This window comes from Prunus mume, linkage group LG4 (assembly GCF_029339155.1).
Source record: "Prunus mume cultivar Tortuosa linkage group LG4, ASM2933915v1, whole genome shotgun sequence".
Lineage (NCBI taxonomy): Eukaryota > Viridiplantae > Streptophyta > Magnoliopsida > Rosales > Rosaceae > Prunus > Prunus mume.
This window is the reverse complement of record NC_142701.1, coordinates 24,142,784-24,167,690: the sequence shown is the minus strand read 5'-3', so window position 1 is coordinate 24,167,690 and position 24,907 is coordinate 24,142,784. Positions and strand designations below refer to the sequence as shown.

At 33.9% G+C, this 24,907-nt stretch overlaps 1 protein-coding gene and 2 pseudogenes across 3 annotated transcripts; 2 read left to right on the top strand and 1 right to left on the bottom strand.

Annotated features, from left to right (window-relative positions):
- The first annotated feature begins 2,359 nt into the window (after window positions 1–2,359).
- Window positions 2,360–6,568, top strand: LOC103329143 (uncharacterized; annotated as a pseudogene).
- An 8,510-nt stretch (window positions 6,569–15,078) lies between these two features.
- Window positions 15,079–16,518, bottom strand: LOC103329096 (Rhodanese/Cell cycle control phosphatase superfamily protein). 3 transcript variants are annotated; one of them, XM_089049718.1, is made up of 6 exons: window positions 16,402–16,518; window positions 16,201–16,278; window positions 15,868–15,941; window positions 15,648–15,721; window positions 15,482–15,548; window positions 15,079–15,356 (listed from the first exon to the last, which is right to left on the bottom strand). In XM_089049718.1, exons 1-6 carry the CDS (start codon window positions 16,416–16,418, stop codon window positions 15,289–15,291), a joined length of 378 nt encoding a protein of 125 aa, XP_088905844.1. In that variant the 5' UTR covers window positions 16,419–16,518; the 3' UTR covers window positions 15,079–15,288. The 3 variants fall into 3 exon arrangements, with proteins under 3 accessions (XP_088905844.1, XP_016649223.2, XP_008229745.2); XM_016793737.2 differs by having other exon boundaries at window positions 15,495–15,548; XM_008231523.2 differs by having other exon boundaries at window positions 15,495–15,548; window positions 15,648–15,718.
- A 644-nt stretch (window positions 16,519–17,162) lies between these two features.
- LOC148918234 (putative aquaporin NIP5-1) lies at window positions 17,163–18,240 on the top strand (annotated as a pseudogene).
- Window positions 18,241–24,907: the final 6,667 nt, after the last annotated feature.

Below are 24,907 nucleotides of genomic sequence, written 5' to 3'. Positions count from 1 at the left end.
TTTTAAATACATATTATTTTTGTTCAATAATATGATAGAATTATGAAATTTTTGTAAAAAATAAGTGCATTAAACACAAGAAATACTGGCGTATATGTATAATACAATATTAAACGTGAAAGTGCAAAATCTTTATACGGGTAATAATGTTGGAAAAGTGAAAAATAAAAAATGGACAATAGATACTCGAGTAATGGCCTAATAATAACGGATAGAGCTCTTGGGCTATGGAGAAATTTAATTAAGATACACAAACGATTTCACAAAAGACTTAATAAATATAAATTAATTATTTTGTGGACTTTTTCTTTAATGTTTTATGTTAAATAATAATTAAAATATAAGTACTAATTAAAGTAATTCAAAAAGGCTAAGACATTGCTCAATTACATATATTTAATTAAAGAATTAGGCCAACAAAAAAAAAGTAAAGAAAATTCCCAGATTAAATTTTCTCTTTAATTAAATATATGTATAGCCGCACGGCTATATAATTTATATAAAAAAGGGACGCGCCCAGGTCACAGGTGCCACGTGTCAAAACAAAAAAGGGTAGTATAGCCGCACGGCTATACTATATACTCGTTCTACACCCAGCCACCGTCACGTGTGCAAACCGGTACAGCCGGTCGGCTGTACTATTTCAATTTAACATTTAAAAAAACAAGTATAGCCGCATGGCTATACTATTTTTAAAAAAAAATAAGTAAAAACTGAGATTTTTTTAAATACATATTATTTTTGTTCAATAATATGTTAGAATTATGTGTATAATACGTGAAATTTTTGTAAAAAATTAAACATGAGAAATACTTGCGTACGTGTATAATACAAATTATGGTCTTTGATTCTACTTTTCGTGATGGGGTTCATAGTTGGTGGTTTTATTCTTGGTGCAGTCCACAATGCATATCTCCTCATTGTGGTTGTGATTCCTTTTTGGTGCTGTTAAATTGATGGTAAACTTGATATCATCATCCAACAACAAGCTCCATTTGTCTTTCAATTCCCGTGATGATAAACTAGTTTTGCTGCAGGCTTGAGCGCCTTAGTTACCTCTCTGCTTAGGCTAATGCAGTCAACAACAATGGAATGTTTTCTCTCTAAGGTCTAAAGCTGGAGCAAACACAAAGAGGCATGGGGCTCATTTAGTAATCGTCACTGATGACTGTTGAGTGTTAAACTTGAATAGTAGGGCTTGTGTAATATCTCGGGCGCATATAGAGATTATCTGGTTCTGTCTCAGCAAGCCATGCATACTCCTTTTCTTTACCATCATCTATCTTAATTTCCGTTCAATGTAGCTACAGTGTTTAGCAGACAACTATAATTATCAGTTTTCATAATTTTTTTTCTCTTTTCTTTTCTTTTCATGCGAATAAGTTTACTAAGGAAAGAAAACTCTAACTAGAAACCAAAGCTACTTACCAAAGGCAGTATACGGGTAATCGCAGTAGTAGCTAGTAGGGCACATTTTCTGCCTCCATCCTCTCTGTAGTAAAATAATGCAAATTTAATAAATAGAAATTAATTATTTTGTGGATTTTTTATTTAATTTGTTATATTAAATAATAATTAAAATATAATTTTTAATTAAAATAATTCAAAAAGGCTAAGATATTACTTAATTACATATATTAAATTAAAGAAGTAAGCCAAAAAAAAGTAAAGAAACTAATTTTACATTTTTAAATTTAAAAAAAATACCTCCGACGAAAGTTCGTTGACACAGGTCTATGTGAAATTTCCCAAATTAAATATTCTTTTTAAAAAGTATAGCCGCTATACTATTTATATATAAAAAGATAAGCCCAGCCCTATCTTAAAACAGTAAAGCCGGGCGGCTATACTATTTTTAAAAAAATTAGGCAAAACGAGTATAGTCGCACGGCTATACTATTTCTTAAAAAAATTCAAAAGAATCTAGTATAGCTATACTATATATATAGCCCATTGCCTATGCACCACGTGTCAACACGTAAAGCCGTACGGCTATACTATTTTTAAAATAAAATTAAAATAAGGAAATAAATGGAGTAAAGCTTTAAGTTCCAGATAGAAAAAATTAAGAGAGTATTGAAGCTTTAATAAATGGCCTCAGTCCAATTTCCCATTGTAGAGGGAATGTATAAACAAACATGGAGATTACCTCTGATTCTTTTGTGTCTAGTTTATGAGATGTGGTATTTGCAAGCACATGCTCCTCAAGTGATGTTGTACACTCCTTCAAAGAGATGACAGATAAACAAAAATCAGAGGGGGGGAAAAGCAGATGCAGTATAGCTGGTCGGCTATCGTTTTAAATATATTATATTTAAAAGTCCAGCCTTGGCTATACCATTTTTAAAAAATGCCAAAAATGATTATACGAGCTTTATGTTTCCCTCGCTGCCTGGCTCGCTTCACTGAATCACTTCCCATCAAAGTCTTCAAGGCCAAAAAAGAGGTGGGCAATTCCTCATTTGAGCTCTCATGGCGTCTCTTAAGAAATCAAAGAAAAGCAAGAAATATAGTAAATTGAAGAAAAACTTAAGCTTGGTTCCAGTCGAGCCTAAAGCCGCAGACTCTGACTGGTGGGATAGTTTCTTCAACCCAAGGTTTTTCTTTTCACTAATCTCAATCTCCAATTACTCTGCCTCCTGCTTTTTAGTGGAATGCATTCAGATTACTTGTAGTTTTAACTAAATTATCTTTATATTTTTGCTCATTTTGAAAAATCTATGATGCACAGAAATCTAGAACAGGTGGCGGATTTTGTTCTGTAATGTTAAATTCGGTAATGATGTTCATAATTAGAGCTCAAAACCTATAAACTGTGCTTTTGTTCAGTTAGGCTGTTGGAAAAACGCCGAGGAGCTAAGCGGCGCCTAGGCGGTCTAGACGGATCCTTTTTTTTTTCTTTCTAACTTTAGCTAAATTATGAAATCGCTTCAATTTCTGATGGCCGCTATACAAAAATTGAATTTTGATTATGTGTTTTGCATCTTGAAGAGAAAGATGTGGTCGAAAAGTTATTACTAGAGGGAGCAATAGAGATTTTAGCCTGTAAAAGTAGTATGTAATTGTTAGGAATCTTGTTTGGCCTAAGTTGGATGAGTAGTTGGAAATTCTAACCGAATCAGACTTGGGGAATATACAGACACAGAAACACATAGTCAAGCTTTGCTTGTTGTCATAGACTATGAAGCCGTAATTCACCTCTGGAGGTTGACAAGTTTGACTTTGTTGTTTGCATGAGTGCCTATATCGGCATCGTTTTTGGCAGCGTTGAAACTGGACTAGTCTTAGCGTTACATATCATTATTGTGTGAGACGGTAACACTATATCTAACAACTTAAAACTACACATTAGAACTAATATTTCTTTTTTCTTCTGTGTAGGTTGCAAATATCTGTGACAGGGTACTTTTGCTTGTGGCAAGGCCAAGGACTTTTGTTCAAGGAAACCTTCCGAATTCCATGGTTTACAGAAATGTTGAGCAGTATCCCAATGCAAGCAATGTTCCTGGAATTCTCATACTTGAGATTGATGCTCCCATTTACTTCGCAAATACCAACTACTTAAGAGAAAGGTACTAATTAATTAAACCTGAGTAAGAACTAAAGATTTGGGGCTTAAGATAGATAATAGGGACTAAGGTTTTGTTGAGTTGTTCTTGAGGTGGTTGTACCATCTTTTTGTTTTCTGGTCATGTTTGTGTTCTAGTGAGCCAGAACTAAAGATTTGGGGCTTAAGATAGATAAGTGGCTTATCTATGGTACTGGGAAAGAGACATCCCACTTTGTTTGAGAAGGTTTGAATCAGACATTTGATTTTTATGATGATTGCACAAATTTTCATCCACAAATTGATTGAATAACTAGTGTAGTGCTTCAAGTTACCAGTCGCTTCTAACCAAGGTGCTTTCTGATAGTGCCACCATACTCATTAAACATAGAGACCTATGGGTGTCATCCGTTTGAATTCTAATAATTTCCAAGTGTTAAGTTGGTTAACAGGCCTAACATTTGAGCCATAAATTACTGAAACAGTCTCATGATGATAAAATTGATTGCGTTCTCATGATTCTTTGTGATCTTAGAAACTGCTTTCCAGAAATCCTTTAATCTTCTCTGATGTATTTTGTTTCATTTGTAGGCACACAGGTTGGAGAGGACTTGATGAAGGCATCATTGTAGTTTGGGACTTGCATGATTTAAAAGCTACAATGGCTGGTTGCATGTCAAACCCCATCCAAAATAATTAAATCACAGAAAAAACACTGTCAGCGGGTCATCAAACGCCATAGAAAGGCAACCTGCTCCGCTTCAAATGGTACCAAGAAAAGAAATACCAGTTTCAAGAAAATAAATAGTGATGCAGGAGCTCGCGTGAGTGACTATGCTGTCAGTGAGTTTGTTCATGTGGGCTTTGAGAATGGTGCAACAACTACTCACAGAAGATCTAAGGTTTCTAATTCATCATTCCATCTCACCCAGCTGCAATGGCACCACAGTCAATATGATTCGAATGGTGTGTGCTTTCTTTCATCAGATTTCAACTATCTTTCAATTTCAACCAATAGTGCTGACAAGAAAATTCATAGCCCTTGAATCTCATATTTTGAAAGTTATTCATTTGCAGTAATTTTCGAGGAGGAAGCTTGGTTTGACTCAGTGAGTATTCTAGAGTCTGACTCGGATGATGACTTTATCAGTATACATGGAGGTATTAGCCATCAGCCTGTAACTACATATTACAGAATGAAAGCTTTGTGGTCTTGTTTGATTGCAAAAACGTCATTACTACTGAAGTAATTTTTCTTGATCTACTTATTGGAAAAGGATTTTGTTTTGTTTTCTTAATTTTCTTCTCTTATTCTAAAGACGGTTTTCCATTAGCAAGCAATCCAGTTGGGAATATCTCAAGTGGCCAAGTACTTCAGTACGAAAGATCTGCTCGCTTTGTTGATAATGGGTGTAAGTATGAAGAATACCAAAGCTATATGAAAATAGATGGAGGTAAACCAGATAAAATCACAGGCAAAGATGAGCGCAGGGAATCAAATCGGTTTTCACTTGTTAGTACCCAGGGCTATGTGCTTTCTCGCTTAGGGAAGGCTAATGAAGTTTGCAGTAAGAGGAAGAATATATTAGATCACTCTTATGGAAGCTTTAAAGGACTTATAATGGATGGACATGATTCTAATGAAAAAATTCAAGACAATGCCCTGAAATCCGGCTTATCTCAATTGGTACCTTCTGTAAGTGTCAATGATATGATTCTAAGTGCAGAGAGTTTGGTTCCACGGTCCCAGAGAAAGCTATCAGCCGTTTTCAAACTTTCTTTTAAAATGGAGATCCTGTTATGCAGAAGAAACCATTGAACAATGTAAGTATTCAAATAATTCAATTTTCTTTGAATAGAACGAAAACTTAGAATATTGGGATTGATGTACATGTATATTACTGAACATTTCAATGATATATCCACAGGTCAATCAAAAGGTTTTTGTATCGGCCTAGACCAGGATATATCATTCCATGTTGTAGAATAGAGAAGCCGACTGCAGGATCTTGGTCTGAGATTCCACCCTCAACTTTTAAATTCCGTGGCGAGAACTATTTCAAGTATGACTTTGGTTTTTTCTTTTGTCAAACCAACCTTAACTAAATTTAGACATTTGCAACTAATTACTCTGTTCTGCCTTGCTAAAGTCAACTGCTCCGAACTACAGTCCATATACTCCAATAGGTGTTGATGTGTTTGTATGCCCCAAAAAGATACATCACATTGCCTAGCATCCTGAGCTTCCCAAAGTGAAAGCAAATGGGAAAGTGTTCATTGTAACATACAGGTATTTTTTCAAAATTGATTTATCTTGTTATGTTTTGTTTGATATTGCTCTGCGCCTTGTTGCAGTTGTCCGACTTATCCTGCTGCAATGTTTCTTAGTGATATTGATGGAGAGGGGATGGGTCTTGTAATGTATTTCAAAGTTTCTGAGAATTTTGATAAAGACATCTCTCCTCAATTCCAGGACAGCTTCATGGTAACTTCATTTTGTATGCAACTTCATCCATTTGGATAGGCATGTACTTTATTCTGATGTACTCTCCCTGATGGAAATGTGATCTTATGTTCTATGGAACACTCAAGTCTGTTGATATATTTGAATGATGCTTTTAGAAAATGGTTGATGATGAGACAGAAAAAGTTAAAGGATTGGCAAAGGACTCCATTGTACCTTTTAGAGAAAGACTAAAGATCTTGGCTGGGGTGGTAAATCCTGAGGATCTCGGTTGGAGTTCTGCTGAGAAGAAGCTTGTATATGCATATAATGACAAACCAGTTCTTTCACGCCCCCAACACAATTTTTACAAGGTAAACATTGAACATTTATGTTGCTAAGTGTTAAGATGATGAAACATAAAAACCATGTTGTTTGCCTTTATCAAGCTCTCTAACGTGCACGGTCCTAACTACTTTGAGATTGATATGGACATTCATCGCTTCAGCTACATATCAAGGAAGGGTCTCGAATTGTTTCACTTAAAGAACGGAATAGCCGCGCCACTATACTTTTAAAAATCTCGTTTAAAATATTCTGTTTATGGAGTATAGAGGCGCAGCAATACTCTCTTTTAAAATATTCTATTTATGGACGTATAGCCGGCCGGCTATACATTTAAATATTCTATTTATAGAGTATCGCCGAGCGGCTATACTGTTAAAATATTCTTTCTATGCAGTTATAGCCGCGCGGCTATACTATATTCTGTTTATGGCTTATCGCCAAGCGGCTATACTTTTAAATATTCTGTTTGATATATTTAAAACGAACACGAAGCTTGCACTTGCAGTCATGGCCATTTCGCAGACGACTACATTTCTGTGGGCTATACTTTTCTCAAATTCAAGCGATAAACACCTTTAAGAATGATAGTTTATAAATGTACAATATTCTAGTGAATCGGACTCGAACTCATCACTACGAACGTCCAGGGCACAGAGCAAGCCCGTTCCAGGTTTCGAGCAAAATCGGCTGAGGCGCTAGGCCGGAGGACTACGACGCCAGAGAGTTAAGAGGCGCCTAGGGGGCCTGGGTGGATCTAGGCGGCGCCTGGGCCTGGGCTGATCTAGGCGGCCCCTAGGCCGCTTGGGCTGATCTAGGCGGCCTCGGCGAGTCGTGTCTTTTTTTTCCAAATGAAGACAGACGAAGCTTGCACTCACAGAGGAATGTGGTGCGCGAGTGATATGAAGAGACAGAGAAACGAACACGAAGCTTGCACTCCAGTCTAATCTTCAAAATTCAAATACTCAGTCTTGAGCCTCTCTCTCAACTCAAGCTTCGATTTTATTTTTTCTTCAGTTTCGGCTGCTGCATTGATTCGATTTTTTGGGTGCTTTTCTGTTATTGAAGTTCGCAACGTCAGATGAACATCCAAGGCAGTTTCTTGGTATCCCAGAAGAAGCCCAGCAGATGGTTCTTTAACCTGAGGAACACCTTGTAGTTTGGCATTGGATTACACTATGCCGGTCTGAATGACAAAGATAGATCTCTGGTTGAGGAGCTTTTTGCAAACAACAAGATTCAGGCATTTCTGTTTTACCTCAGTAAGCATGAGTTTTTCCTGAAAAACACATTAGGAAAAGAGAATATAAAAAAGATCATTTTCTTACTTTATATACTGATTAGGCATATGTATTAAATTATAGGTATTGGTTTGTACCAGCACATTGGCATGGGGTGTAAACCTTCCAGGTCATCATCTGGTCATTATTAAGGTGAGGCAAAATTTGTGCGGTATCTTTTTCATTTGGTTCCTATATATACAAGGTTTCTAGCAGGAGTATATTGCAGCAGCTGTTCTTCAGGACAAATTTACGTAAGTGTTGATTCTCTTGCAGGGAACAGAATATTATGATGGGCAAACAAAGAGATATGTTGATTTTCCAATATCAATCACAGATATATTGCAAATGATGGTTTTGGTCACACTTATCTTTTTTTTGCTGTAAAAGTTCAGAACGCCTATCATTTGCATTGCTGCTATGACAGGAGCAGCACGATGATCCTCTTGTACTTAAATATGGTGAAGACACAAGTTAAAAGCCTTTGGTTTTGATTAGTGTCCTTAGTATTTGATTTATTGAGCCTGTACAAGATCTTACATGAGCATAGTTTTGTACAGATGTTTAATCCAGCTTACTATGGCTTGGACAATACTGAACCTGAAGCTCTCAGCTCTTACTTGTCTAGGTAATACCATGCTCAATTCTCATGGATTTTTTTTTTCTTTTATCAGGATATGCTCTCTCTTTCGGTGGCATTGCTTTGATTACTTATTGATTATTTTGGCAGGTTAGTGCAAAACACATTTGAGGATCTGGAAGACAGTGGATGCATCAAGATGAATGAAGACAATGTAGAGCCAACGATGCTGGGTTCAATAGCATCCCAGTATTATCTTATACATGACTATATCAATGTTTGGTTCAAGCATAGGATCATATACATCGCTTGAAGTAAGAAATGGTTCTTGAAGGTTTTTATTCAGCATTGTAATTTCTCGCTTTTACTTTTTATGCCGTCTTGCTTATCCTATCTGCTGCTTCTGAATATAATGCAGTTCCTGTGCGGCATAACGAGGTAATAAGTCTATGGTTGGCTCTTACTTGGGTACTTGTTTTTGGTTTTTTGTTTTGGATTCATAATGAGGCACACACTTGAGTAACTAGATCTATTAACCGTGGATTCTGAAAATGGAGACAATTAATACTTGACCTATAACAACTAGCTTGTGAGCGAAGTATCATCAGTCCTATTTATTAAGAAGGGGCATATAAAACATATAATATATAATATTCATATTATATTATATATCGCAGTCATATGGAATCATTCTTCCTCCATACAAATTTGCTAACAAGAATATGTTTTTTCTTTATCTTGATTTTGAACTGTAATATCATCTTCGATAATAGGAGAATTATAATGAAGCATTGTTTGAGATTAAACGTGAAAGTACCAAAATCTTTATACGGGTAATAACTTTGGAAAAGTGAAAAATCAAAAATGGACAATAGATACTCGAGTAATGACCTAATAATAACGGATAAGGCTCTTGGGCTATTGAGAAATTTAATTATGACACACAAACGATTTCACAAAAGACTTAATAAATATAATTAATTATTTTGTGGACTTTTTCTTTAATGTTTTATATTAAATAATAATTAAAATATAAGTACTAATTAAAGTAATTCAAAAAGGCTAAGACATTGCTCAATTACATATATTTAATTAAAGAGATAGGCCAAAAGACAAAAGTAAAGAAACTAATTCTTTTATATAAAAAAATTCCCAGATTATATTTTCTCTTTAAATAGTATAGCCGCACGGCTATAAGATTTATATATTAAAAAAAAGGGACGCATCCAGGGCATAGGTGCCACGTGTCAAAACAAAAAAATTGCGCAAAAGATTATAGCCGCGCGGCTATGCTATTTCTTAAAGAAAATTCAGAAAGAATCTAGTATCGCCGGGCGGCTATACTCTTACCCAGAGCCTATGCGCCACGTGGCAAGCGGTTCCACCGGCGGCTGTACTATTTTCAATTAAATAATTTTAAAACGGGTATAGCCGAACGGCTATACTATTTAAAAAAAAACAAATAGGGAAAAACTGAGATGTTTTTAAATACATACTATTTTTATTCAATAATAAGTTAGAATTATGTGTATAATACGTGAATTTTTTGTAAAAAAATAAATGTATTAACCGTGAGAAATACATGGGTACGTGTATAATACAATATTAAACGTAAAAGTGCCAAAATATTTATACGGGTAATAACTTTGGAAAAGTGAAAAATCAAAAATGGACAATAGATACTCTAGTAATAGCCTAATAATAACGGACAGGGCTCTTGGGTTATGGAGAAATTTAATTAAGACACCCAAACGATTTCACAAAAGACTTAATAAATATAAAATAATTATTTTGTGGACTTTCTCTTTAATGTTTTATATTAAATAATAATTAAAATAGAAGTACTAATTAAAGTAATTCAAAAAGGCTAAGACATTGCTCAATTACATATATTTAATTAAAGAAGTAGGCAAAAAAACAAAAGCAAAGAAACTAATTCTTTTATATAAAAAATTCCAGATTAAATTTTCTTCTTAAATAGTATAGCCGTACGGCTAAACTATCGCTATATTTATTATAGGACGCGCCAAGGGCGTAAGTGCCACGTGTCAAAACAAAAAAATTTGGGGAAAGAGTATCGCCGTCGGCTATACTCTTTCTACACCCGCCCATGTCCTTTGCGCCACGTGTCAAACTGGTACAGCGGTACTATTTCCAATTAAAAAATTTGAAAAAAGGGGTATAGCCGTACGGCTATACTGAAAGAAATAGGGAAAAACTGAGATTTTTTTAAATACATATTATTTTCATTCAATAATATGTCCGAATTATGTGTATAATACGTGAATTTTTTGTAAAAAATAAGTGTATTAACCTTGAGAAATACGTGCGTTCGTGTATAATACAATATTAAACGTGAAAGTGCCAAAAATTTTATACGGGTAATAACTTTGAAAAAGTGAAAAATCAAAAATGGACAATTGATACTCGAGGAATGGCCTAATAATAACGGATAGGGCTCTTGGGCTATGGAGAAATTTAATTAAGACACCCAAACAATTTCACAAAAGACTTAATAAATATAAATTAATTATTTTGTGGACTTTTTCTTTAATGTTTTATATTAAATAATAATTAAAATATAAGTACTAATTAAAGTAATTCAAAAAGGCTAAGACATTGCTCAATTACATATATTTAATTAAAGAGATAGGCCAAAAGACAAAAGTAAAGAAACTAATTCTTTTATATAAAAAATTCCCAGATTATATTTTCTCTTTAAATAGTATAGCCGCACGGCTATACTATTTATATATTAAAAAAAAGGGACGCACCCAGGGCATAGGGTCCACGTGTCAAAACAAAAAAATTGCGCAAAAGCTTATAGCCGAGCGGCTATGCTATTTCTTAAAGAAAATTCAGAAAGAATCTAGTATCGCGGGCGGCTATACTCTTTCCCAGAGCCTATGCGCCACGTCATTAAATAATTTAAAAACTGGTATAGCCGAACGGCTATACTATTTAAAAACAAATAGGGAAAAACAGAGATGTTTTTAAATACATACTATTTTTATTCAATAATAAGTTAGAATTATGTGTATAATACGTGAATTTTTTGTAAAAAAATAAATGTATTAACCGTGAGAAATACATGGGTACGTGTATAATACAAAATTAAACGTAAAAGTGCCAAAATATTTATACGGGTAATAACTTTGGAAAAGTGAAAAATCAAAAATGGACAATAGATACTCTAATAACGGACAGGGCTCTTGGGCTACGGAGAAATTTAATTAAGACACCCAAACGATTTCACAAAAGTCTTAATAAATATAAAATAATTATTTTGTGGACTTTCTCTTTAATGTTTTATATTAAATAATAATTAAAATATAAGTACTAATTAAAGTAATTCAAAAAGGCTAAGACATTGCTCAATTACATATATTTAATTAAAGAGATAGGCCAAAAGACAAAAGTAAAGAAACTAATTCTTTTATATTAAAAATTCCCAGATTATATTTTCTCTTTAAATAGTATAGCCGCACGGCTATACTATTTATATATTAAAAAAAGGGACGCACCCATGGCATAGGGGCTGTCAAAACAAAAAGTAAATTTCTTAAAGAAAATTCAGAAAGAATCTAGTATTACTATACTCTTGAGCCTAGTATAGCGAACGGCTATACTATTTAAAAAAACAAATAGGGAAAAACAGAGATGTTTTTAAATACATACTATTTTTATTCAATAATAAGTTAGAATTATGTGTATAATACGTGAATTTTTTGTAAAACATAAATGTATTAACCGTGAGAAATACATGGGTACGTGTATAATACAATATTAAACGTAAAAGTGCCAAAATATTTATACGGGTAATAACTTTGGAAAAGTGAAAAATCAAACATGGACAATAGATACTCTAGTAATAGCCTAATAATAACGGACAGGGCTCTTGGACTATGGAGAAATTTAATTAAGACACCCAAACGATTTCACAAAAGACTTAATAAATATAAAATAATTATTTTGTGGACTTTCTCTTTAATGTTTTATATTAAATAATAATTAAAATAGAAGTACTAATTAAAGTAATTCAAAAAGGCTAAGACATTGCTCAATTACATATATTTAATTAAAGAAGTATGCCAAAAAACAAAAGTAAAGAAACTAATTCTTTTATATAAAAAATTCCAGATTAAATTTTCTTTTTAAATAGTATAGCCGTACGGCTAAACTATCGCTATACTATAGGACGCGCCCAAGGTGTAAGTGCCACGTGTCAAAACAAAAAAATTTGGGGAAAGAGTATCGCCGGTCGGCTATGCACTTTCTACACCCGCCCATGTCCTTTGCGCCACGTGTCAAACTGGTACAGCGGTACTATTTCCAATTAAAAATTTTGAAAAAACGGGTATAGCCGCACGGCTATACTAAAAGAAATAGGGAAAAACTGAGATTTTTTTAAATACATATTATTTTTATTCAATAATATGTTAGAATTATGTGTATAATACGTGAATTTTTTGTAAAAAATAAGTGTATTAACCTTGAGAAATACGTGCGTTCGTGTATAAGACAATATTAAACGTGAAAGTGCCAAAAATTTTATACGGGTAATAACTTTGGAAAAGTGAAAAATCAAAAATGGACAATAGATACTCGAGTAATGGCCTAATAATAACGGATAGGGCTTTTGGGCTATGGAGAAATTTAATTAAGACACCCAAACAATTTCACAAAAGACTTAATAAATATAAATTAATTATTTTGTGGACTTTTTCTTTAATGTTTTATATTAAATAATAATTAAAATATAAGTACTAATTAAAGTAATTCAAAAAGGCTAAGACATTGCTCAATTACATATATTTAATTAAAGAGATAGGCCAAAAGACAAAAGTAAAGAAACTAATTCTTTTATATAAAAAATTCCCAGATTATATTTTCTCTTTAAATAGTATAGCCGCACGGCTATACTATTTATATATTAAAAAAAAGGGACGCACCCTGGGCATAGGGACCACGTGTCAAAACAAAAAAATTGCAAAAGCTTATAGCTATGCTATTTCTTAAAGAAAATTCAGAAAGAATCTAGTATCACCGGGCTATACTCTTTCCTAGAGCCTATGCGCCACGTGGCAAGAGGTTCATGTAGTATTTTCAATTAAAAATTTAAAACGGGTATAGCCGAACGGCTATACTATTTAAAAAAAAAACAAAAGGAAAAACTGAGATATTTTTAAATACATACTATTTTTATTCAATAATAAGTTAGAATTATGTGTATAATACGTGAATTTTTTGTAAAAAAATAAATGTATTAACCGTGAGAAATACATGGGTACGTGTATAATACAATATTAAACGTAAAAGTGCCAAAATATTTATACGGGTAATAACTTTGGAAAAAGTGAAAAATCAAAAATGGACAATAGATACTCTAGTAATAGCCTAATAATAACGGACAGGGCTCTTGGACTATGGAGAAATTTAATTAAGACACCCAAACGATTTCACAAAAGACTTAATAAATATAAAATAATTATTTTGTGGACTTTCTCTTTAATGTTTTATATTAAATAATAATTAAAATAGAAGTACTAATTAAAGTAATTCAAAAAGGCTAAGACATTGCTCAATTACATATATTTAATTAAAGAAGTAGGCCAAAAAACAAAAGTAAAGAAACTAATTCTTTTATATAAAAAATTCCAGATTAAATTTTCTTTTTAAATAGTATAGCCGTACGGCTAAACTATCGCTATACTATAGGACGCCAGTGTATGTGCCACGTGTCAAAACAAAAAATTTTGGGGAAAGAGTATCGCCGGTCGGCTATACTCTTTCTACACCCGCCCATGTCCTCTGCGCCACGTGTCAAACTGGTACAGCGGTACTATTTCCAATTAAAAATTTGAAAAAACGGGTATAGCAGCATGGCTATACTAAAAGAAATAGGGAAAAACTGAGATTTTTTTAAATACATATTATTTTTATTCAATAATATATTAGAATTATGTGTATAATACGTGAATTTTTTGTAAAAAATAAGTGTATTAACCTTGAGAAATACGTGCGTTCGTGTATAATACAATATTAAACGTGAAAGTGCCAAAAATTTTATACGGGTAATAACTTTGGAAAAGTGAAAAATAAAAAATGGACAATAGATACTCGAGTAATGGCCTAATAATAACGGATAGGGCTCTTAGGCTATGGAGAAATTTAATTAAGACGCCCAAACAATTTCACAAAAGACTTAATAAATATAAATTAATTATTTTGTGGACTTTTTCTTTAATTTTTTATATTAAATAATAATTAAAATATAAGTATTAATTAAAGTAATTCAATAAGGCTAAGACATTGCTCAATTACATATATTTAATTAAAGAAGTAGGCCAAAAAACAAAAGTAAAGAAACTAATTCTTCTATATTTAAAAATTTAAAAAGGGCAAAAAAAAAAAAAAGTCTAAGACATTGGGTGGGGAAGGGATGGGATGGTGAGAATTGGATCTGGAGTATTTTGAGGAATACGGGCTGGGGATGGGTGCCCAATGTGACAGAGAAATAGGGATTGGGGTTGGGAGAAATTGGAGAAGGAAGGCGTGGGTTGCGGCAATGGAGGAAGTGGGTTTAGGGTTGTGGATGAATTTCTGAATTTATCCTCACTTTTGACAGAAAATTTAACAGAGTTTGACGGAAGAACTAATGGTGCAATACAACACTTAATTGAGTGACCTCTGTAACTATTTTTGGAGTTGAGTGACCAAAATGTAACTTTGAGTATAGTTGAGGGACCATTGCTCCAAATAAGCCATTATTTTTTGTATTTTTATTACTTATTGAGATTACTTGAAATTGTTAATTTTTGTTAATGAATTACGCCTTACTCAAGCGAGGTCCAAAACCAATTTATAACATAGAGACGTGGTCTTAAGACATTTCACATAGAGTAACATTACACGTACAACATTTAAAAATAATATTATTTCAACTGAAATCCACTTACATCACTTGAATCCCACCTTTATAAATTATAGACACATATCGTGGTACTAATCGTTTTATAGTTTGAACAAATTAAAGTTGCATAAATTTCAAGGACGGAACTTGCAAGCGACTTTTAAGTCTTCAGTGGGTTTGTCATGGGCAAGTCCACTGTCCACCGATGCAGAGTAGCCCCCATCCATGTTCGTCACATGCTGGAAACCCTGCAATTAATTTTCCAATTTTGATAAATTTTCCCCTTCAAATTATAATTTTATGAAAAAATAATAAAAACCAGGAAAATGAAATTCATGATATAATTAACTAATAAACAAAGGCAGGCCAGTACCAGAAAAACTTACTTCATTGAGAATATCAACACAAGCTTTAAGTGATCTGCCTCCACTGTTGCAACCCTTCAAATAAAAAAGTAAAAAAAATTCGGGACTGATCAGTTGAGAGTTCTCATGAAAGGAAGAAGGAAAATCATAAGTTTTAGTAATTATAATTTATACCACGACCAAGTGGTCCTGTTTCTTGAGAATTGAGGAAATTTGGGTGAGAAATTCAGGGTTTTTCACTCTACCTGCTTATTAACACAAGAAAACAAAACAAAACCTAATTATTATCATACATATACATATCTTATCTGGATGTCCGCACTTTATTATCATGCGGATGTCATTATAAACATGGAGGAAGGCAAGGAGAAGGGTAGTAAAGAATACATTATACCTTCTTCTGTGATGAACATGTAAGGAATGTTCAAGGCATTTTCAACGTGGCTCTTGTTGAACTCCTCAACCGTCCTATTAATATAAAAAATTTCTTTTAGCATTGGATCAGAAAGCGCAAAAGGATCGTCTCTCATTTTTTTTCTTTTTCTTTTCTAAATCCTGTGAAACTCAGCCGAAACTGTAATCAAGACTTGATTATACAAATTAATAGCTCAAAAATCAAGAACCCAAATTTTTTTTTCTTCTTCTGTTTTTCTGTGTCGCATTAGTTTTGATCTTGAATTGAATTAAACTCATGGCATCGATCCTTTAATTTCAAGATCAACCACACCTGACATCCAGATAACGGTGACCTACGCTGAGGAGACCTTTTGCGGTGTAGACGTCGACGCTGGCAACATCTTCAGGCCTACAAATTAATAAACATACCTATTAAAATATATTTTATAATTAATCTGATCACTTGCACTGAAGCAAAAACCTTCAAGAACCAAAAAACTGCTTGAAGATTTTTAAAATGAAACCATCTTACCTTTTCGTGGCAGCCATTGTTCGTATCTGCAGATTTGACTTCAACTTCGTTTGTTGAACCTAAAGAAATTTTAGTAGAAGCAGAACAACTTCACCATTGTTAGAAACTTAGAACTGCCTGCCATGTCTATATATATAAAGGTATAATACACATTTGACCTTATGTTCTCTTCAATTATTTTTCTCTGTAGATAAATTTAATTAATTTTAGAACAAATAAATTAATAGAGTTGACATTACTCCAATTAAATTAATTAATTCTTCATAGATAATTTTTTTTAGTACACAAGTTGCTTCCTTGAACATGCAATACATTGGCCACCTTACATTGCTTAACTTCCTGCCCAAGCATTTATAAATAATAATAAAAACAACCATTGGCTTTAAACTGATATATACCAAAACGTATGTTGATGTGAACTTATGTGTCACAGTGTTTCATTTATTCATGATGGAATTCTTCTTTAAATTTTATTTTATATAACTAAGATACTAATACCCCTTTTTATTTTTATTTTTATTTATGTATCTCTTTCTTTTTTCACCTCTTATGATTATTATATGATAAGAGGGGTTGGCTTTGAGTTTTTGACTTTTGATGTCGTACGTGCTTATGCAAAGCACTCAGGCAAGCATATCATATGCAGGCATCTACTAGCCATCACTTAATTCAGCTCCACCTTCACCATAAATTTATAATCTGTATATAAACAAAACCCCAACTAGTATTCTACTTCTCTTCCTTCATCCTTCATCCTTCTTCCTTAATGCCAGGAGGAACCAAATGCTTTTCGAGCTTCCATGCTCCCAATGTCACCCTTTTCAGGAAGGTACGTACTACGAAACGAACCCCTAATTTGATTTTTCTCTTTTGAAATCAAATAAAGCACATACTTGGCTAGTTAAGCTATATATTAGCACTAATTAATCACTAATCGCTAGCAACTCTTACAGCTTGGGTTGGAGTTTGTAGGGACCTTCATCTTTGTGTTTTCAGCAGCGGCAGGACCTATTGTGAATGAGAAGTAACATGGTGTAGAGACACTGCTAGGCAATGCGGCATGTTCAGGCCTAGCAGTGATGGTCGTCATTCTGTCCACGGGCCATCTCTGGAGCACACTTAAACCCATCGGTCACCCTTGCCTTCGCAACGTTTCGACACTTCCCATGGTCCCAAGTTCCCCTCTACATAATAGTGCAGGTTTCCGCATCAATTTCTGCAAGTTTTGCGCTCAAGGGTGTCTTCCATCCTTCATGTCTGGTGGAGTTACGGTTCCTTCAGTGATCCATGGCCAAGCTTTTGCACTCGAGTTCATCGTCCCTTTCATTCTCATGTTTACTATAACTGCCGTAGCCACTGATACCCGTGCGGTATATATGTCATTTAGTGCTCACTAAGTGCTAGTTAGGTCACAAGATTAGGGTTTGATGATGCATGTGTCTCTATATACAGGTAGGGGGGATGGCAGGTGTGGCAATTGGTGCTACAGTATTGCTCGACGTTCTTGTGGCAGGGTGAGTAACCTTTGTTCTTGTTTCTTTTTTCTTGTTTCTTTTTCTGCTGCTGAAAATAGCATGCATAGAAAATTAAATGAAAATTATTTAATCTTATAGTTTATCTAAATAATATTATATTTACATGGCAGGCCAACAACTGGGGGTTCAATGAATCCTATCCGGACTTTGGGTCCGGCTATTGCTGCAGGAAATTATAAGGGATTGTGGATCTATTTGGTACGTTGCACCCACATTTGGGGCCTTAGCTGGAGCTGCTGCCTACACAACTGTGAAGCTCCCAGACAATAAACCTCCAAACCAGGTTAGGATTTCTACTTGTTAGATTGTAGGGTGATTGCTTTGATACCACTTGTTGGAATTTAGGAGGTGTGAGTGATGTTGCTCTGATACCGGTGTTGGTTTATGTGGTGAAGGGGTTTAGGACAATAGTTGAATAAAGTGATTTTATTACATTGGAGGAGAATAGTACGTAAGTGTAAGCTAATTGCCCACCACACTTTATTTAGGGCATGTTTGGAAGTGCTTCTAGAAGGGCCAAAAACACTTTCTTTTAACTTAAAGCACTTCTGGGTCATAGAAGCGCTTCCTGGAGAAGCACCTGCTATGTGCTTCTTCTGGAAGCAATCCCAAGTGCTTTTCCATGAATCACTTTAATTTTTTTATGAAAATTCAAGATTTTTATAATAAAAGTGGTTTTGTTAGAAGCGCTTATAAGCAGAAGTACTTCCTAGAGAAGTAGTCCCAAACGAGCCCTTAGATTAATTTGGGCTATTTGGCCCTAGCTTGAGTTCTTGTCTTCAAACTTCTTCCATATGTTGGGTAGCTAGTTCCCTCGTGGATTGGGAGTTGTAGTGGTTAACTCCCACCATGTAACATCTAGGGAACAAAGTATATATATATGCATATATTTATTTATTTATTTAATCTTAATTATGAGTTTAAAATTTTATTTATAAAAAAATATATTTATATATATATATATATAAATAAAAGAGGCAACCTGTGTAGGCAAGCCTTTGTTCTTCCCTTCATTCTTCCCCCATTCCCTCTTACATTCTCTTTAAAAATCTGATTTTGGGATGAGTTGTTCATCTATTGGAGGTGAGTCACCTAGTTTAGGCTAAGGATATTAATTGCATAAACTAAGATAAGTTTGGGGATGAAAGAAATGAAATTTGAGTGAGGAAGAGAAGGGAGAATAGGAGGAAGAGAAGAAAAAATTCTCTAAGATGAGTCAATTTCGAAAATTTTGGTTTTTACTTTGTGACTGTGTGATTTTAGTCTCTTAAAGAATAATTTGAGTCATATGAGTGTTAGGAAAAATTGAATTGGAAGAGGTTGAATTTCTATTTTCGGGTTGGGTGGATAGAGAAATTTTTCAAGTGTGGGTGTTGTAGATTTTGGTTTCCTTGTGAGTTGTTGATGAGTTCGATTGATAGGTATGAAGTTTAGAAGTGTTTTAGAAGCTTTATGAACAACCTGGGGGTGTTAGAATGATTGGAAACAACTTTGAACCAAATCTGGAAAATATCATTTTCTAGAAATTTTCAGCCCGCGAGCCTCATTTTGGCTCTCTTTTTCTCCCAATACTTTGAGTGTTTGAGGAAGTCAATTTTGGGTTTTAAACTAGACATGGCAAGGAACGAAAAAAAAATGGTTTCGTTGAATTTGGTTGAGTTTTGATAGGTCAAACACATGTGCAAAGTTAAGAAAAACAAAATCTGTTTTCTGTAGAAAACCAGCCTCGAGCCCTAACTTTGGAGCTAGTTTCCTTCTTTTTATTTATGTTTTCAGTGTGATTTGTTGGGTTAGAAACTAGAGATATCAAGCTTCAAAACCATCACAAGTTTTCCCATTTTCGTTTACTTTTGATTGGTCAAAATGTCTCACAAAATCTGGGATTTAATCTGGAAAACAGAGGAAGTTGCAGGATTTTTTTTAGACGATGAACAGTAACCGAAAACAAGCCCATTCACAGCTCCGGCACATGGCGGCTGTTTCGGCAGCCTCCGACGCCATATTTTTAGTCCATCCGACTCACTTTCTCGATCTGAGTCCAATGGTATAGATTTCGGGTCGTTTTGAGAGGTTTAGCTTGGAGAGTGGGGTGCACTCTCTATGTTAAGAGATAAAAATGTTTTTATAAAATTAGATTTTATAACTTCATTTATGTTGTTTATTTTTCAAATCTAGGAACGGGAGAGAACCCAGCAACCTCCGAAGTGTAATTTCGTCATTTTAGCTTCTTGGACACGAGGTAGAGTCTCTAACTTTTTTCCCAATGATTAGACTATAGTATTAAATATAAATATCTTGTTGTTTTGCTTGATGGATATTGTTAGACGAATACTATTGTTTCGTTTTATAAATGTTTATTTAGTATTATGTGATGTTTGACGAATATTACTATCCATGTGATTAAATTTGAAATATGATTATTTTTACTTATTTGAATTATTATCATTCTGCGAAGATTAATGAATGTTTGAGCTGCATTATATATGGAACATAAATATAGTTGTGTTGGGTCTGTGTGTAGTTTAAGGTATATCTAAGGGGTATGAGAAGGTTTTAGATATATCTGAGTAAGAAAAAAAGTAAAATATATTCAAGTGACGGGAGCAGGGCTTGAATATAATGAGGTGATGGGAGCAGGGCCTCTAATGAAAAGTGAAAGTTGAGAAATTTGTAAACAAAATAAACATAGGGTAATGGACGGATGGGTACTAGTTTATATTTTACGGTATTCGGAGTCACAGTGGTAAAATGTATGATCTGGGACATGCAGGTTTGATGCCCTAAAGTATGAATTAGTGAGTTTAGAAGGGAGTGAGTTCATGACATCATCGCATATGCATAACACTTTTATCTCATCATTGTTTAATGCATATCACTGTGATTAGCGATGATAACTGGCTTTGAGAGAGGAGGGGGAGGGGAATGTTACAGTACTCTACTGGGCATTAAAAATGCTCACACCCTAATAGATGTTGCAGGTTCCAATGAAAATTCTGAGGAAGAAGAAGTTGCCACCAAAGGACTAGATTAGTGTTGTTAGTCAATGTTTGTAAAATTATTAAGGAATAAATTGTTGGAATATGACTCTAGTGTGTGTAACTAACTTTGAGCTACTGCGACTCTAACTTTGTATTTATTAAATAAGTTTGTAATATTATTGGCTATATTTCTATCATATCATAGTTATAGGAGTTTGTTTATATAACTATGGTATGATTCATGCCTTAATTCGGAGATAATCCCTATTTTCGAATCGGGGCGTGACACACCACCTTTAGTTGATTAGCTAGATAGCTAGCTGGTAGGGGAGGCCCTGAGCATAGGTGGGCAAGGCAGTCGCTTAGGCAATCTCCAACCTTAGAGGACTCAAACCCAAAATTTCACCCTCCAAAATACAACTATTCATGTATTTTTAAGACTCAAACTGTTTTTTCCTCCATCCTTGCGGACTCATAATTTGAGTCCGCAACTTTATTAAATTGTTAAAGAATAATATAATCCTATTTTGTTGTTGTGGTTAATGTTTTTTTTAGTTAATTTTTGCATATTACTCCGTGATTTATTTTTTTAAATATTTTGACATAATTTTTTTGAAATTTCAAAAACATAATTTTATTAACAAATTGATGGGTATTTATATAGAGTTTAGGATATGTTTTGAGGTTGCATCCAACTCAGAATAATATATTTACTTATTTTTACCTTTGGATTTAAATTTCAGCTATTGGATTATTATTTTTCCCATTGATCCAGCCAAAATTTAATATCAGCCGTTGATTTCTAGCCTTTAGGTTTGGAAAAAAAAAATTATTGAAAGAAGCCCATTTGAAATGCAGCCATTGAAGTGCAATTTTTAAGTTGCCTAGGCTTTGACATGTGGCCAACAACTTGGGGTAGTGGGCAACAGCCCATCATTTGCTTCAAATGAGGTCCCACGTGGCTCTTGTTTGCTACGAATTGGGCCCCACAAAAATTCTGCCTGGACTGGAATCTAGGGCGAAATTCCGCCCCTTTTTTAGTCAACTCAAATTCCCCCGCCCCTCTCTCTCCAAATACATGGATTAGAGAAGGTTTTGGGCTAAAAATCCAAAATTTTGGGTTTTCCCTCCCATAGTTGGAGATGGTCTTAGGGCCTCCAAATTGGAAGGACCACCAATTTTTATAAATGGTACTATATTAATATTATATTAAGCCCAATTACTACTTTTATAAAAAAGCCCAATTATTTACTCTAAAACTAAAAATGGAAACTTATTAATGTCCAATTATTTTTTTAAAGTTAACCATTTTAATAAGTTAACCTAGTTGAATAGGTTAACCTAGTAGCATATACCTTAGCAAAAACCAAAATAACGTAGCAGCATATAGGAAATATGCTCTATTCAACACAAGAAAAAAAAAAAAAAGCAATTTATTATTGAATCTCTACTGCAAGAGGAAATGATCTTCGAGGAAGAACAAGAAGGTAAAAACTCACAAGATTATTGCTTATATTTTCTATTGAAAAAGACATGGTAGAAAAACTTGATTATGCAAAGTTAATTAATACTACTTTGGCATTGAAAAATTAAAGACGGATAATGTTTTGATGCATTTTATAAAGTTTTTATGTGAATTACATTTTTTTTTTTTAGGTTACAATTTTGACCTTGAGTTCATATAATTTTTTTTACTTATAAAAAAAAATTTGCATAAACATACATAGAAAGTAAAATGCCACATTTTAATAGTTCCCCTAGGGCCTCCAAAACCTTATACCACTGCTAGCTAGTTTAGGTTGCTAGCTCACTAGCTTAGATTTGGGTAGCTTGTTTGCTCCCAAATAGATTGGGAGTTCTATTAGTTTACTCCACATTTCATTGTAGCTAGGTTGCATGCCTATTTATAGGCTTGATCAACCAACATGCTTTGTTCCACCGACTTGGGAAGATTAACCCCAGCCACATATGTGTGGCTTTCTTTACAATAATCTTCATTCTTCCCATTGGTTTTGCCGACATAGGTAAGCTTTCTCCAGTAGTTTAGGCTCATCTCAAAGCATTCCAGATTTCTCCACACATTTCTTTAGCACAAATGTGCATTATTTTCTACACCACTGCTGCCAATATAGCCCAAACTATCAATCATGTTCAAGTTATTTGATCTCTACTTTCATTTGATCATATGCGTTGGTGTGTAATAGGTTCCCCACGCCTTTAATCGTGACGATATTTCAAACTAAGGCTCGATCGGGCTTTAATTATATATGTAGATAATCATAAGATGAGCAGACTTAGTTTCATGGACTATTTGATGATTCTTATTACAGGTCGCACCAGAGGAGCTTGTTGATCCTAAACTCTGAACAGTTGATGAGCCTCTATTTAGTTTTGTATGGTATCAAAGGTAGTTTATATTCACGGATGGACGGAACTGCTACAAGGACTACAGTGGGCTGTAGCCCAGTGAGGGTTTTTTTGGGGGTGGGGGTGTGGGGGGTAAATAAACCTATATATTTGCCTTTTTTAAATATAACCCAATATTTATTAACCTATAAAAGTCAAAAAAAATCTAAATCTTAATTAATTTAGTTGCAGGGCAACAATAAAAATAAGTACACTTTCAATTATGTTGTTAAACATGATTTCATTTTGATAATATGTGGTTTTTTGGTTGAATTTAATTTGTATTTGTTTTAAGTTAAAGTTTATTGGAAATTGCAAGGGTTTGTAGCTCAAATAGTTAAGACCACCTATCCTTGTCCAAGGTTTGATTTTCCCCTTATCACTTGTATCCAAAAAAAAAAAAAAATTTAAATTTTGAAAATTAGTCAATTGAGGTTTATATATGATTCAATGTATAGATTTTTATTTTTTATTTTTCTAAAAAGACTATAGAAACTGTAACTACATAAAAATGATAATTAGATTTTTTAGCTGATAAATGTAGCTAGCCCACCCGTCGAAAGTTATTGGTTCCGCCAGAGAGCTCTCTATGTTATAAAAGAACAACATAAGTTAAACAGAACTTGGAATATTAATATATTCTCAATATTGTATTTGTCAGAATCTACCTAATGAAATTCAGAGAAATGACTTTTTGAAAAAGAAAATATATATATATATATATATATATATAAATGAAAGGGGTGACCTACCTAAAAAAAACCCACCATGGACAACCTGATGATAAATTTATTTATTGTAAGAGTTAATCCTGAATTGTAATATCCTTGCCTTAAAAAAGAGATTCACGTGCTAAACTGTCATCTACACCTGCCATAAGTATTGCTGTCAAGTAGATGCTCTCGACGACGGTGCAGGAGAAGCTAGGAACTGTACGGTCGTTTCCTTCCTGCTATGACTATCGTGCATACCCAAAAGCTGCTGCTGTTATTTCGGAATTACAAGTTGATCAACATGTGTTGCCCACTCATCATCTGTTCCTGGCTTCCACGTCACCAGAAACCATGACAATTCTTAGAGGTCCTGCAAAAATTAGATTATAGAATTCATCAATAAACAAGTACGAATTAGGATTGAATTGATGATACACTCGATACGTTTAGTATGTTGGAAGTTATTTCCTGTTTAATACCCATATCTAGATTTGGTCTCCCAGTTAAATAAAAGATACGGGATCTTAATCAGGTTAGTAATTAATCCAATTAGGATATTACTGGTGGCCTGCGATAAATTATTTTATGTGCTAGGGTTTTGTGGATCAATGGTTCCTTGATGGTGAAGTAACTTATGGTATTTGAGCCTATATAAATACACGGTCCCTTCTTGTAGCTTCACATAACAAAAAGCACAAGCAAGACGATTACTCCATCTAGTATATTCTGTAAAGGAGACGCAACAAGAAGAAGATCCTTGATTTTTGAGAAGACGGCGACATTACGGTTGTTCGTTGTCATGGCTTCACGAGGTAAGTAATTAGTGTTTTGTTTGTACAAACCATTATTAAGGTTAACTAATGATACAACCACA

Coding starts and splice junctions, on each gene's coding strand:
- LOC103329096 (XM_016793737.2), bottom strand. Junction 15,722..15,867: donor CATGTTCATCACAGAAGAAG/GTATAATGTATT, acceptor TGTGTTAATAAG/CAGGTAGAGTGAAAAACCCT. Junction 15,357..15,494: donor GTGTTGATATTCTCAATGAA/GTAAGTTTTTCT, acceptor AATTAATTGCAG/GGTTTCCAGCATGTGACGAA.